At 40.0% G+C, this 16,587-nt stretch overlaps 1 protein-coding gene across 1 annotated transcript in view; it reads right to left on the minus strand.

Annotated features, from left to right (window-relative positions):
* Window positions 1–543: 543 nt before the first annotated feature.
* LOC113886064 (glycerophosphodiester phosphodiesterase domain-containing protein 4-like) overlaps window positions 544–16,587 on the minus strand; it is a 131,646-nt gene continuing 115,602 nt past the window's right edge. Inside the window, exons 14-16 of the mRNA XM_027531999.1 lie at window positions 16,085–16,167; window positions 15,063–15,115; window positions 544–1,019 (exon numbers count right to left, since the gene is read on the minus strand). Coding sequence (XP_027387800.1) covers window positions 544–1,019; window positions 15,063–15,115; window positions 16,085–16,167 — 612 coding nt within the window. The remainder of the gene's footprint in view (window positions 1,020–15,062; window positions 15,116–16,084; window positions 16,168–16,587) is intronic.

A 16,587-nucleotide genomic window follows, 5' to 3' on the forward strand; every position in this document is an offset into this window, starting at 1 on the left:
CTCAAGAACTAGAGTTACTGTGTTGGTATGGGATTATGCCCATCACCCCACTGGGGAATCAGTGAACAAGGTATTATAAAGCACCCCACTTCACGCCAGATGACAGAATGCATGTGTGGGATGAGATCTTTGCCCCTGACTCACACGTATGCCACCTCTCATTCTCAGGATGGCATCACTTTGGCACTTATCCTCTAGTCTTTGTCAGCCTGAATGATCACAGTGGGGTCCAAAGAATACACCATTTACCTTCTGAGTTCCTGAGAGTTGCCTTTATTTACATGCTGATGTTCATTACAGATGAGATTAAAACCTAATACCCAGAGAACAACCAGCTCCAGCTCCAAGATTACAACTATTTTCCCCTTGTTTGTCCCCTTGATATGTACTCTTTAGAGAAAGGTTAGACCAGAATGGTTTTCCTGAGAGCCTCAGCAGCTCTTCTACACTCACTACCTGACCCCTCTTCACTGTCACCATCCTCAGGCACAGAGAAGAAGAGGAAGAAGGGAGCAAGTTGTGGTTAATTCTTTGCAGACAGGCTTAGGAGGAGGAGGATGGGCTGGATGTGGTGAAAACAGGAAGGGATTCCTCGGAAGATTTAGTATTGGGGGGCCTTTCAGTTTGTTTCTGAGGATGAGAGACATCTATGGAGGAAAATGTTCCATTTGCCTTCATGGCTGATGAAGATTGGAAGGTGGCCTCTCTGGCAGACTCCCGGACGGGTGCTTGGATGGATTCAGAGGCCTTCAAAGTGGGGACCAGGTGTCTAATGTCATCCTCGCCAGGCACTGGTGTCTTGATGGTTTTGCTGACTGGCTCTGATTTGCTGGCTTTCTTCATGGGGACTACTGAAACACGGTTGGAGTCTGGGTATTTCCTTACATTCTTGGTTAAAGCTGGGGAGAGGGCTGCATGAGTCCAGGGAATTTCCGTAACTCGGGAGACAGGATCTATGGATATACATGAAGGTCCTTGATTCTTACTTTCTCTTGTTCGGAGGCTTGTACTCAGAGATTCTATGGGATAGAAAAGACAAAAACACAGATTCTGCAAATGTCACTTCTCCAATATTTGCCAGTCACGTGGTAAGATTCTAGTCATGTTTAAAATGTCAGCCCCTCAATTACCATCTCAGATTTTTTTCCACTACTTCTCTCCCTACCCAGACTTTCCTATGGTCTTCAATTCATCAAGGTGCTGGAGTTTGAGACATTGCTTAATTCACTTTTTAGTTCTAGTAGGTTTTTCAGCTGACTCCTTAAAATTTTTCATATAATAATAAATGCAAATTAAGGAGTTTTATTTCTTCCTTTATGCCTATTATTATTTTACTGAACTGGCTAGGATATCCAGTACAACGTCAAATAGAAGAAAGCGGTAAGAGCTGGTATTATTGATTTATTATTTCTTAAAATTGAGGTATAGTGATTCACAATGTTGTATTAGTCTCTGGTACACAGCAAAGTGATTCAGTTATGCATATATACATATATATTTATTCTTTTCAAATTATTTTCCATGACAGTTTATCAAAGGAAATAACAGTTCCCTGTGCTATACAGTAGGATCTTGTTGTAGTAGTTTGTATCTGCTAATCTAAAATTTCTAATTTATCTTTCCCCGACCCCTTCCTTTCCCTTTCGGTAACCATAATTTTGTTTTCTATGTCTCTGAGTCTGTTTCTGTTTCATATAGACGTTCATTTGTTTCACATTTTAGATTCCATATATAAGTGGTATCTTATGGTCTTTTCCTTTGTCTTTTTCTTTCTGACTTAGTATGATCATCTCTAGGTCCATCCATTTTGTTGCAAATATCATTATTTCATTCTTTTTCATGGCTGAGTAGTAGTCCATTATAAACCATATTTTTATCCATTCACCTATCAATGGACATTTAAGTTGCTTCTACATCTTGGCTATTGTAAATAGTGCTGCCATAAATACTGGGGTGCATATATCTTTTCAATTTAGAATGTTGTCCATATTCCCAGGGGTGGGATTACTAAATCACATGGCAACTCATATTTTTCTGAGGAACCTCCATACTGTTTTCCATACTGGGTGCATCAATTTACTTTCCTACCACCCATGTAGAAGGGTTTCCTTTTCTTGACACCCTCTCCAGCATCTGTTATTTTTACTTTTTAATAATGGCCATTCTGATGGGTTTGAGGTGATACCTCATTGTAGCTTTGATTTCCATTTCTCTAATAATTAAGTGATACTGAGCATCTTTTCATGAGTCTGTTGGCCATCTGTATGTCTTCTTTGTAAAAAATGTCTATTTAGGTCTTCTGTCTCTTTTTCACTTGAGTTGTTTTTTTGTTATTGAGTTGTATGTGCTATTTGTATATTTTGAAAATTAAGCCCTTTTTGGTTGCATATTTTGCAGTCTGTAGGTTGTCTCTTCACTTTGTTTATGGTTTTCTTTGCTATAGAAAAGCTTATGAGTTTGATTAGGTCCCATTTGTTTATTTTTACTTTTATGTCTTTCCCTTGAAAGATGAACGTAAGAAAATATTGGTATGATTTATGTCAGAGAATGTTTTGCCTATATTCTCTTCTAAGATTTTATGGTGTTATGTCTTAAAATGTTTAAATCTTTAAGCCATTTTGGGTTTATTTTTGTGTATGGTGAAAGGGTGTGTTCTAACCTTATTGATTTACATGTGGCTGTCCAGCTTTTCCAACACCACTTACTGAAGAGACTGTCTTTTCTCCATTGTATATTGTTGCCTCCTTTGTCGATGATTAACTGCCTATAGGTGTATGGGTTTATTTCTGAGCTCTCTATTCTGTGCCATTGATCCATATGTTTGTTTTTATGCCATTACCATGATCTGATTACTACAGATGTGTAGTGCTGTACAACATCTGGGAGGATTATGTCTTCCCAGGGACTGTTCTTTTTCCTCAGGATTGCTTTGGTGATTTTGAGTCTTTTATAGATCCATTCAAATTTTAGAATTATTTTAGTTCTGTAAAAAACTTTATGGGTAATTTGATAAAAATCACATTAAAATTGTAAACTGCTTTGGGGAGTATTGCCATTTGAACAATATTAACTTTTCCAATCCAAGAGCATAGGATATCTTGCCATTTTTTCAATCACTTTCAATTTCCTTTATCAACTTCTTATAGTTGTCAGCATATAAGCCTTTCACCTCCTCAGTCAGGTTTATTCCTAAGTATTTTTTATACAATTTTAAAAGAAATTATTTTTTTACTTTCCTTTTCTCATATTTCATTGGTAAGTTTAAATAAATGCAACAGATTACTGTATGTTAATCCTATATTCTGCCACCTTGTTGGATTCATTTATCAGTTCTAGTAGTTTGTGTATGGAGTCTTTAGGGTTTTCTATATATAGTATCATATCATAGTAAAATGACAATTTTACCTCTTCCAATTTAGAAACTTATTTTTCTCTTTCTTATCTAATTGCTGTGGCTAGGACTTTCAACAGTATATTGAATAGAAGTGACAGTGGACATCCTTGTCTTGTTCTAGATTTTAGAGGGAAGGCTTTAAGCTTTCATCACTGAGTATTGTGTTGGCTACAGGTTTGTCATAAATGGCTTTTATTATCTTGAGATATATTTCCTCTATACCTACTTTGGTAAGAGTTTTTATCATGAGTGGATGTTGAATTTTGTCAGATGTTTTTTCTCCATCATATATCATATTGGCAATCTCTCTCTCATCTTGCTACAAGTTCATAAATTTTATTAATCTTCTCAAGAACCAACTTTTTATTTTCTCTGTTTGTGTCTTTTCTATGTCTTTGATTCCTGCTGTCTTTATTATCTCCTTCTTTTACTTAGAAAATATTTACTTAATTTTTTCCTAGATTTTTAAGGTAGAAACAATGAATACTAAACCAATCTTTCTTCTAAGATTTAAACTTAGAAATCTCCCTGTAAGTCCTGCTTTAGCTATACCACAAAACTTTAGCTACTGTACATGCATTATCCTTTAAAATATTTTCCAACCTCCTTTTTTTTTTTAATTTATTTTAATTGGAGGCTACTTACTTTACAATATTGAGGTGGTTTTGCCATACATTGACATGAATCCGCCACGGGTGTATGTGTGTTCCCCATCCTGAACCCCCCTCCCACTTCCCTCCCCATTCCATCCCTCTGGGTCATCCAAGTATACCAGCCTCGAGCACCCTGCCCCAGGCAATGAACCTGGACTAGTGGTCTGTTTCACATATGATAATATACATGTTTCAATGTTATTCTCTCAAATCATCCCATCCTCATCTTCTCCCTCAGAGTCCAAAAGACTGGTCTATACATCTGTGTTTCTTTTGCTGTCTCCCATATAGGGTTAGTGTTACCATCTTTCTAAATTCCATATATATGTATTAGTATACCATATTGGTGTTTTTCTTTCTGGCTTACTTCACTCTGTATAATAGGCTCCAGTTTCATCTACCTCATTAGAACTGATTCAAATGTATTCTTTTTAATGGCTGAGTAACATTCCATTGTGTATACGTACAACAGCTTTCTTATCCATTCGTCTGCTGATGGACATCTAGGTTGCTTCCATGTCCTGGCTATTATAAACAGTGCTGCGATGAACATTGGGGTACATGTGTCTCTTTCAAATCTGGTTTCCTCGGTGTGTATGTCCAGCAGTGGGATTGCTGGGTCCTAAGGCAGTTCTATTTCCAGTTTTTTAAGGAATCTTCACACTGTTCTCCATAGTGGCTGTACTAGTTTGCATTCCCACCAACCATTCCCTTTTCTCCACACCCTTTCTGGCATTTATTGTTTGTAGACTTTTGGATAGCAGCCATTCTGACTGGCGTGAAATGGTACCTCATTGTGGTTTTGATTTGCATTTCTCTGATAATGAGTGATGTTGAGCACCTTTTCATGTGTTTGTTAGCCATCTGTATGTCTTCCTTGGAGAAATGTCTGTTTAGTTCTTTGGCCCATTTTTTGATTGGGTCATTTATTTTCTGGAATTGAGCTGCAGGAATTGCTTGTATATTTTTGAGATTAATTCTTTGTCTGTTGCTTCATTTGCTATTATTTTCTCCCATTCTGAAGGCTATCTTTTCACCTTGCTTATAGTTTCCTTTGCTGTGCAAAACCTTTTAAGTTTAATTAGGTCCCATTTGTTTATTTTTGCTTTTATTTCCAATATTCTGGGAGGTGGGTCATAGAGGATCCTGCTGTGATGTATGTCGGAGAATGTTTTGCCTGTTTTCCTCTAGGAATTTTATACTTTCTGGTCTTACATTTAGATCTTTAATCCATTTTGAGTTTATTTTTGTGTATGGTGTTAGAAAGTGTTCTAGTTTCATTCTTTTACAAGTGGTTGACCAGTTTTCCCAGCACCACTTGTTAAAGACATTGTCTTTTCTCCACTGTATATTCTTGCCTTCTTTGCCAAAGATAAACTGTCCATGCTGCTGCTACTGCTAAGTCGCTTCAGTCGTGTCTGACTCTGTGCGACCCCATAGACGGCAGCCCACCAGGCTCCCCCATCCCTGGGATTCTCCAGGCAAGAACACAGGAGTGGGTTGCCATTTCCCTCTTCAATGCATGAAAGTGAAAAGTGAAAGTGAAATTGCTCAGTCGCGTCCGACTCCTAGCGAACCCATGGACTGAAGCCCACCAGGCTCCTCCATCCATGGGATTTTCCAGGCAAGAATACTGGAGTGGGGTGCCATTGCCTCTCTGGGCTTTCTATTTTGTTCCATTGATCTATATTTCTGTCTTTGTGCCAGTACCATGACTGTATGACTGTAGCTTTGTAGTATAGCCTGAAGTCAGGCAGGTTGACTCCTCCAGCTCCATTCTTCTTTCTCAAGATTGCTTTGGCTATTCGAGGTTTTTTGTATTTCCATACAAATTGTGAAATTATTTGTTCTATTTCTCTGAAAAATACCGTTGGTAGCTTGATAGGGATTGCATTGAATCTATAGATTGCTTGGGTAATATACTCATTTTCACTATATTGATTCTTCCAGTGCATGAACATGGTATATTTCTCCATCCATTTGTGTCCTCTTTGATTTCCTTCATCAGTGTTTTATAGTTTTCTATATATAGGTCTTTTGTTTCTTTAGGTAGATATATTCCTAAATATTTTATTCTTTCCGTTGCAATGGTGAATGGAACTGTTTCCTTAATTTCTCTTCCTGTTTTCTCATTGTTAGTGTATAGGATGGAGAAGGCAATGGCACCCGACTCCAGTACTCTTGCCTGGAAAATCCCATGGATGGAGGAGCCTGGTAGGCTGCAGTCCATGGGGTCGCTAAGAGTCGGGCAGGACTGAGCAACTTCATTTTCACTTTTTGCTTTCATGCATTGGTGAAGGAAATGGCAACCCACTTCAGTGTTATTGCCTGGAGAATCCGAGGGACGGGGGAGCCTAGTGGGCTTCCGTCAATGGGGTCGCACAGAGTCGGACACGACTGAAGTGGCTTAGCAGCAGCAGTGTATAGGAATGCAAGGGGTTTGTGTGTGTTAAGTTTATATCCTGCAACTTTACTATATTCACTGATTGGCTCTAGTAATTTTCTGGTGGAGTCTTTAGGGTTTTCTATGTAGAGGATCATGTCATCTGCAAACAGAGTTTTACTTCTTCTTTTCCAATCAACCTCCTTTATGATTTATTTTTTTAACACTCAGTGTTAAGAAATACACTAATTTCTGGAATCTAGAGGTATTTATGGATGTCATATTAATGTTTGTCTCTAATTTAATTTTTCTGTGGTCATGGAATATATTTTGTAAGATTTTAGTCTTCTGAAATTCATCTATTGATGACACTTTCTACATCTTTTTATTTTATGCATTTTTAATTACTGAAATTTTACATCATTTTTACTACTTTTGTCTTTTAATCTTAATGCTTGCTTTATAAGTGATTGAACCCCTGCCTTTATTATATATGTATATTTTCCAGTGAGATTTTAATTACTGCATGTTTTCTCTTTAACATTTAGTGTCATTTCTTTTCAGTTTAGAGAAGTCCCTTTAATATTTCATGCAGAACAAGTATACTTGTAATAAATTTCTTTAGCTTTTGTTTATCCTAAAAATTCTTAATCTCTCCTTAATTCTGAATGTTAAACTAGCTGTGCACAGTCTGCGATGTCAAGTTTTTTCCTTTCAGCACTTTGAATATATCATGACACTCCTTTATTACCCTGAGTTACTTTTCTCTTGCTGCTTTAAGGATTCTCTTTATTCTTAACTTCTACCATTTTAGTTGCAATGTGTCTTATCTGTGTGTCTCTTTGGGTTCATCTTATTTGGAGCTCTTTCTGCTTTCTGGACCAAGAGATCTGTTTGCGTCCCCAGATTAGGAAATTTTTTAGTCACTATTTCTTAAAATAATTTTTCTGGTCCTTTCTTTCTTCCCCTTCTGTGACCCATATAATGCAAATGTTATTCCACACAATGTTGTCCTAAAGGCAACATATGGTATCTTCACTTTTTAAAATTCTTCATTTTGCTGCCCTGTCTGAGGGAGTCCCACCATTTTATCTTTTAGCTTGCTCATTCATTTTTCCACCTCATCACTCTGCTGTTGAGCACCTCTACTGTATTTTTTAGTTTAGTCATAACTTCTCTTTGGTACTATATTTTCTATCTCACTGTTAAAGTTCTCACTATGTTTATCCTTTCCTGAGTTTGATGAGCATATTTATGATCATTATACTGAAGTCCATCAGGTGGACTGCTTATCTTGGTTTCATTTAGTTGTTTTTCTGAGTTTTCTGTCTTGTTCATTTGATTGGACTATATTCCTCTGTCTCCTCATTTTTCTTAATTTTTTGTTTCTTTCTATGATTTAGGTAAATCAGTTCTCTCTCCCAGGCTGTTGAAAGGATTGTTGTGTACTCTATTTGAAGAAACTTGCCAGATACACTTGAAAATACTGTATATTCTGTAGTTCTTGGGTAAAATGTTATATGCCAGTTAGGTCAAAGTGGCTGAAAGTGTTCAGACTTCTATATTCATTCTTGTTTTATTTTTTGTGTTTAATTGGTATTTTAAGTACTAAGTGACAAACATTAAAATCTCCAACTATGATCTCTCTTTCAGTTGTTGACTAACATGTTCTGAAACTCTTTTACTAACTTAGAACAGTTATAACTACAATGTCTTCCCTGATATACTGACATTTTCATCATGAAATCTTTGTTTCCAGTAATTTCCCATGTTTCACAGTTTATTTTTTCAGAAAATATTTTTTATATTTATTGTTTGCATGGCATATCACTGGCCCATCCTTTCACTCTGTAATCTATTTGAACCTTTGTATTTCAAACATTTGTTTTGTAGACAGCATATGGCTGGGTCTTGCTTTTTTCCTATCTTGCATGAAGTCTCTACTTTTGAGTATTTGTTTTATTGATATTTAATGGTTAACAAAGAAGTTGAATTAATGATGATCACGTTTCAACTCCTCTCGGCCGCAGCTCATGAACTTGGACGTAGGTTAGCTCCTCTCGGTTGTCGACCCTGAACTCGGACGCAGGGTAGCTCCTCCTGGCCGCCGCCCCTGACCTCAGATTTGGGTAGCTCCTCTTGACTGCTGCCCCGACCTCGGACGTGGGGTAGCTCCTCTTGGCCGCTGCCCTTCGGGCATGGGGTCCTCCCGGCTTCTCCTCTGACCTCAGACATGGGATAGCTCCTCTCGGCCGCGCTTTAGTGCACTAGTCGCAGCCGCCTGCGCTTTACCCTGCATCCTAAGTCAGGGGCAGCAGCCGAGAGGAGCTACACCGCATCGGAGGTCAGGGGCGGCAGCCGGGAGGAGCTACCCCAAGCCCCCACACCACAGGCCAGGGGCGGTGGCTGGGAGGAACTACCCCACGCTCCCACGCCCGAGGCCAGGGGCAGCGGCCAAGAGGAGCTACCCCACACCTGAAACTAGGGGCGGCGGCCAGGACGACCAACCCCACATCCAAGGAGCAGTGGCTGTTCGGGTGCAGGAGGGCCTAGAGGAGCTATCCCACGTTGAAGGTCAGGAAGGGCGGTGGTGAGGAGATACCCCTCGGCTAAGGTAAGGAGCAACGGCTGCGCTTTGCTGGAGCAGCCATGAAAAGATACCCCACACCCAAGGTAAGAGAAACCCAAGTAAGACAGTAGGTGTTGCAAGAGAGCATCAGAGGGCAGACACACTGAAATCATACTCACAGAAAACTAGTCAATCTAATCACACTAGGACCACAGCCTTGTCTAACTCAATGAAACTAAGCCATGACCCTGGGGGAACCCAAGACGGGTGGGTCATGGTGGAGAGATCTGACAGAATGTGGTCCACTGGAGAAGGGAATGGCAAGCCACTTCAGTATTCTTGCCTTGGGAACCCCATGAACAGTATGAAAAGGCAAAATGATACGATACTGAAAGAGGAACTCCCCAGGTCAGTAGGTGCCGAATATGCTACTGGAGATCAGTGGAGAAATAACTCCAGAAAGAATGAAGGGATGGAGCCAAAGCAAAAACAATACCCAGCTGTGGATGTGACTGGTGATAGAAGCAAGGTCCGATGCTGTAAAGAGCAATATTGCATAGGAACCTGGAATGTCAGGTCCATGAATCAAGGCAAATTGGAAGTGGTCAAACAAGAGATGGCAAGAGTGAATGTCAACATTCTAGGAATCAGCGAGCTAAAATGCACTGGAATGGGTGAATTTAACTCAGATGACCATTATATCTACTACTGTGGGCAGGAATCCCTCAGAAGAAATGGAGTAGCCATCATGGTCAACAAGAGAGTCCAAAATGCAGTACTTGGATGCAATCTCAAAAACGACAGAATGATCTCTGTTCATTTCCAAGGCAAACCATTCATATCACAGTAATCCTAGTCTATGCCCCAACCAGTAATGCTAAAGAAGCTGAAGCTGAATGTCTCTATGAAGACCTACAAGACCTTTTAAAACTAACACCCAAAAAAGATGTCCTTTTCATTATAGGGGACTGGAATGCAAAAGTAGGAAGTCAAGAAACACCTGGAGTAACAGGCAAATTTGGCCTTGGAATACAGAATGAAGCAGGGCAAAGGCTAATACAGTTTTGCCAATAAAATGCACTGGTCATAGCAAACACCTCTTCCAACAACACAAGAGAAAACTCTCTACATGGACATCATCAGATGGTCAACACCGAAATCAGATTGATGATATTCTTTGCAGCCAAAGATGGAGAAGCTCTATACAGTCAGCAAAAACAAGACTGGGAGCTGACTGTGGCTCAGATCATGAACTCCTTATTGCCAAATTCAGACTTATTGAAGAAAGTAGGGAAAACCACTAGACCATTCAGGTATGACCTAAATCAAGTCCCTTATGATTATACAGTGGAAGTGAGAAATAGATTTAAGGGCCTAGATCTGATAGACAGAGTGCCTGATGAACTATGGAATGAGGTTCGTGACATTGTACAGGAGACAGGGATCCAGACCGTCACCAAGAAAAAGAAATGCAAACAAGCAAAATGGCTGTCTGAGGAGGCCTTACAAACAGCTCTGAAAAGAAGGAAAGAGAAAAGCAAAAGAGAAAAGGAAAGATATAAGCATCTGAATGCAGAGTTCCAAAGAATAGCAAGAAGGGATAAGAAAGCCTTCCTCAGCGATCAATGAAAAGAAATAGAGGAAAACAAAAGAATGGGAAAGACTAGAGATCTCTTCAAGAAGATTAGAGATACCAAGGGAACATTTCATGCAAAGATGGGCTTTATAAAGGACAGAAATGGTATGGACCTAACAGAAGCAGAAGAGATTAAGAAGAGGTGGCAAGAATACACAGAAGAACTGTACAAAAAAGAGCTTCACAACCCAGATAATCACGATGGTGTGATCACTGACCTAGAGCCAGACATCCTGGAATGTGAAGTCAAGTGGGCCTTAGAAAGCATCACTACGAACATAGCTAGTGGAGGTGATGGAATTCCAGTTGAGCTATTTCAAATCCTGAAAGATGATGCTGTGAAAGTGCTGCTCTCAATATGCCAGCAACTGGAAAAGGTCAGTCTTCATTTCAATCCCAAAGAAAGGCAATGCCAAAGAATGCTCAAACTACCGCACATTGCACTCATCTCACATGCTAGTAGGTAATGCTCAAAATTCTCCAAGCCAGGCTTCAGCAATATGTGAACCATGAACTTCCTGATGTTCAAGCTGGTTTTAGAAAAGGCAGAGGAACCGGAGATCAAATTGCCAACATCCGCTGGATCATCAAAAAAGCAAGAGAGTTCCAGAAAAACATCTATTTCTGCTTTATTGACTATGCCAAAGCCTTTGACTGTGTGGATCACAATAAACTATGGGAAATTCTGAAAGAGATGGAAATACCAGACCACCTGACCTGCCTCTTGAGAAATCTGTATTCAGGTCAGGAAGCAACAGTTAGAACTGGACATGGAACAACAGACTGGTTCCAAATAGGAAAAGGAGTATGTCAAGGCTGTATATTGTCACCCTGCTTATTTAACTTACATGCAGAGTACATCATGAGAAACGCTGGACTGGAAGAAGCACAAGCTGGAATTAAGATTGCCAGGAGAAATATCAATCACCTCAGATATGCAGATGACTCCACCCTTATGGCAGAAAGTAAAGAGTAACTAAAAAGCCTCTTGATGAAAGTGAAAGAGGAGAGTGAAAGGTTGGCTTAAAGCTCAACATTCAGAAAATGAAGATCATAGCATCCGGTCCCATCACTTCATGGGAAATAGATGGGGAAACAGTGGAAACAGTGTCAGACTTTATTTTTTGGGCTCCAAAATCACTGCAGATGGTGACTGCAGCCATGAAATTAAAAGACACTTACTCCTTGGAAGGAAAGTTATAATCAACCTAGATAGCATATTCAAAAGCAGAGACATTACTTTGCCAACAAAGGTCCATCTAGTCAAGGTATGGTTTTTCCTGTGGTCATGTATGGATGTGAGAGTTGGACTGTGAAGAAGGCTGAGCACCGAAGAATTGATGCTTTTGAACTGTGGTGTAGGAGAAGACTCTTGAGAGTCCCTTGGACTGCAAGGAGATCCAACAGTCCATTCTGAAGGAGATCAGCCCTGGGATTTCTTTGGAAGGAATGATGCTGAAGCTGAAGCTCCAGTACTTTGGCCACCTCATGCGAAGAGTTGACTCATTGGAAAAGACTCTGATGCTGGGAGGGATTGGGGGCAGGAGTAGAAGGGGATGACAGAGGATGAGATGGCTGGATGGCATCACTGACTTGATGGACGTGAGTCTGAGTGAAGTCCGGGATTTGGTGATGGACAGGGAGGCCTGGCGTGCTGCAATTCATGGGGTCGCAAAGAGTCGGACATGACTGAGCGACTGAACTAACTGATGTTTCAAGTTGTCTCCTATTTGTTTCATATGTTATTTTTCCTTCCTTTGTCCTTTTTTCTCTGAATTCACCTACTCTAAAGAGATATTCTCCTGCCTGCATTGAATAAAAATCTGCCACATTTTGAGAGGACAAAATGATGAGGACTGGATACGTTTTCTAAAGTCAAATCAAAACCCAGTCAACAGTAATTATGAAAACAGGAGCACTTTAGTCCCACAACTTTAAGGAACTAATATCAGTCAATAACCAGTGATCTTGGAAGCAGAATCTAAATCTCAAATAAGACTGCTGCCGAGGTGAACACCTCAATGTTAGCCTCGTGAGACTCTATGAAGAAGATCAGACAAACACCTGCTTAGACTCCTGACCCACACAAACTCTGAGATGATAAATTTGTGTTGTACTGAGCTACCAAATTTGTGGTAATTTGTTCTGTATCAATAAAAACCTAATATATACAGAAATATAATCTATCCAAATGAAGCACGACATTAAACAGGCTAAAAATAAAAATGAACAGAGTTTCTAATTTATAGGAAACTAAGAAAGAAGGTAGAGGCAAAAAAATTCTGAAAATCAAAGACTGAAAAAAATTATATTCTGATCTAAGGATCTCAGAAAACTCTAAGCAGGATGAACACACACACACACACACTCACTCATATACACACTTAAACACAACAAAATAAACTATAATAAAATTACTGAAAACCAATAATAAAAGAAGCAACCTTAAAAAGCAGCCAGTGAAAAAGGACATATTACCAGTAGATGAACAATGATTTTTTAAATGGAAGATGTTTTTATAAGACTTTTCATAAGAAACTATGAGACAGAAGACAAAGGATGAACTTCTTTAAAGGGCTGACAAGTGTATCCTAAAGCTAGGGAGGTGATGAAAGCCGACTGGAGGCAGCATTAGGTGCAGCAGTATATGCCCATCTCAGAGGTGGTCATGGTACAAGATGTGAATTATGCTTAGTGTTCAAAGCTCTGTTCTCCTCAACCTAAATGAATCTGGGCTGTGGTTTTGGCTTCTTTTCGGTCATCTTTGTACCTTTTCTGATTCTGAACTTGGCCCCACCCCTTCTAGGAGTTGGGGTGAGCCCCTAGAAGTGTCTCTTAGAGGTACTCAAACAGCTTTCAACACATTTACTTAGACCAAAAAAAAAAAAATGGTTTCTCTAAATGGGCTACTGTAAACACTATAAAAAACAGGAAAATTTTCCATTTATTTCTTATTCACCTTATTTCCATATCAACATTTCAACATGGTGTGAAGCTGAGGTCAAGTTAACTGTACTTTTCTAAGGCATTTTAGACATGTATTTCATCACAATTTAAACAGATCTTAGAGTTTTGCTTCAAAACTTCTCTCATTCATGCATTCCTCAGCTATTCCATATTCTGTTCATTTCTTCACTGGATTATTGTTACAGGCTGAATTTTGTGCCCCACATTGATATGTTGAAGCCATAATCTCCAGTACCTGAAAATCTAACTATATATGGAAACTGGGCCTTTGAAGAGGTAGCTAAAACAAGGCCAATGGGGTTGGCCCTGATTCAATCTGACTAGAGTAGAAAAAATTTGAACACACAAACAGATACTGGGCAGTGGTGGGTAGAAGTGTGTGCACAGAAGAAAGGCTGTGTGAGGACACAGCAAGAAAGTGGCTATCTGCAACCAAAGAAAGAGGCTTCAGAAGAAACCAAACCTGCTGACACATTGATCTTTTACCTCTAGCCTCCAGAACTATGAGAAGAATCAACTTCTGTTATTTAAGCCCCTAGTCTGTGGTATTTTGTTTCCATAGCCCTAGTGTACTAATATAACTACTAAAAATCATAAGGGAACTGGAACATGGCCTTCAGACTTCTTACCAGCTAGGAGAGTGATCTAAAGATCCACAGAACTCAGAGTTACTTGAGATCTCTCAGTCCCTTAAGGGATTTGAGTGAATTTGGCTTAAACCTTCAGTTTCATAGAATGAAATCCATTTCTTTTCATTTATTTCATTTAATTTCCTTTCATTTAATGAGTTGTTCTGCTGAATAATAAGTTATTCTGCTATTCTATCCTTTTACAGTGAAGTCTAAGCATATTGCTGCGTTGTTTGGAACTCATTTGCCATCTCCTGATTGCTTATATGCAGAGCCTATGTTCTTTTCAGCATGCCCCCTCCACAATTTTCTCCCTCCACCATTCAACATACATATCACAACTAAAGTCGCCTACAGCACACAGCCCTGATGAGCGTGGCAGGCTCACTGTCTTATACCTAGGCATTTGGCCCAAAGGTATGAATTGCTATGCCTTTGCCAACTTCTTCACCACTCTCTGTGGGTCAGTCCTCTCGTCTCTTGATCCACCCTCCATAGACAACTTTCAGTTTCTTCAGTCTCTCTCACAGTGTTTGGCACAAAGTAGATACTCAGTAACTATGTGATAAATAAATATATGAACCAGTGAACAAAAAATATCCATTTCAAAACCTTCCAAGGAATGTCAACACTTAGAAGATAAAAGTCCACAATAATCCTGATGCCAGGGGCCCCCAGAATCTGTGCCCAACCTATTTATCCCAACTTCTCGGTGGTCCCCGCTCCCCAATTTCAGACATCCTCAACTCTTGTCAGAAACATTAAGGCAGGCCCAGAATCCTGGAGGCAATAGGTAAGGATGATGAGAGTGGGCTAGGCCTCTAACTTTACCTGTGTGAATGCTGGTGCTCTTGAGTAATTTTTCTTTTTTGCTCTCTTTCCACCTGGAAGGAAGCAGAGTATCCATGAGCCTCACGGATATACTCCAAAATAGGCAACAATTCAAGGCAGTGGCCAGAAAAGAACATTATCCAGTTAAATTCTATGTTAAACAGAGGGTTTGTAATTTCCTCCTTTTTAAAGGATAACTCAAATGAGGAAAAAATGGGCATGATGAGATCTAAGGACCATGGTCTCTTCTAGCTAAAAATTCTTCTACCAGATGTTCCATCTCCCACCCTGAACTTTGGAATCTTGTAGCATTTTCCCTTCAAGAATTCTCAAATGTCATTTTCTCAGACAAATACAAAAACTATGGCCTGGAAAGGGGCAGTGATTTCCCCGGGATCACCCAGCAACTACAGGAAAAAACAGAACTAAAACCCAGGTTTCCTGGAGGGTGAGCTTGCTCTTTACACAGCAACCCCATCGTGTGGAAGGTGGGAAGGGGGAGGCACTTGTTCTGAACAGCCTTCAACTCCAGTCCTCTCCCAACTGATCCACAGGGGATCTGCAGTAACAGGCTTTGATTAAGCTTTAGCTATGTCAGTCACTCAGTGGTGTCTGACTCTTTGTGACACCATGAACTGTAGCCTCCCAGGCTTCTCTGTTCATGGAATTCTCCAAGCAAGAATAATGGAGGGGATTGTCATTCCCTTCAGAGGATCTTCCTGACACAGGGGTCAAATCAGGTCTACTGTATTATAGACAGATTGTTTACTATCTGAGCCACCAGGGAAGCCTGTGAGAGCCCTTATTCTTAGAATATGGTCTCAGGTAGACACAGGAGAAGGGGTGTGAAGGCAGCATGAGAAGAAATCAGAGGTTCCGATGAGAAAACCCTGTCTTCCTGAGGACTTGCCACATGGGATTATGGGACAAGTGTAACTGTTTTCCTTCAAATTTCCATAAAATGATTTATTTATATTTTTATTTTGGGGAAAAATCATATAAAATTAAAAACATATGCTTACCAATGAAAATAAAATATGGCAACAATGAAAATTGCAGAAAGAATATCCATGAGAATCCACACAAACAAATAGTACTTTGGTGTCTGCAAAGCAGAGAACACAGTTAAGGACTGACAACTGGAAGGGAATGTAGATCATGTGGGTCAAGTCCCTTGCTTGGCTGTCAGGGATGGAGCAGGGGCAGAGCAGGGAGAGGAACCTTAATCCTGAGGTTGGGTCGAACACAGAGAATACCTGCTGCTCACCTAACATGTAATCTCCCCTTACATGTGCCAAGGGCTCTACAAGGACTAAAATACTTCACATGCTTCATTTCTCCGGACCCTAAACACAAGTCTGAGGGAGTCACAGAGATGTCACAGAACAAGTCTTCTCTAGACCCAGGACTACAGCCCAAGTTCCTTGGCTTCCAGTGCTCTATGTGTTCATGGCACACCCTCCCAAACCTGGCCGTGCATTCAAATCTACCTGAGCAGCAGCCTTTCATAATACAGCTTCCTGGG

This window comes from Bos indicus x Bos taurus, chromosome 29 (assembly GCF_003369695.1).
Source record: "Bos indicus x Bos taurus breed Angus x Brahman F1 hybrid chromosome 29, Bos_hybrid_MaternalHap_v2.0, whole genome shotgun sequence".
In the NCBI taxonomy this organism is placed as follows: domain Eukaryota; kingdom Metazoa; phylum Chordata; class Mammalia; order Artiodactyla; family Bovidae; genus Bos; species Bos indicus x Bos taurus.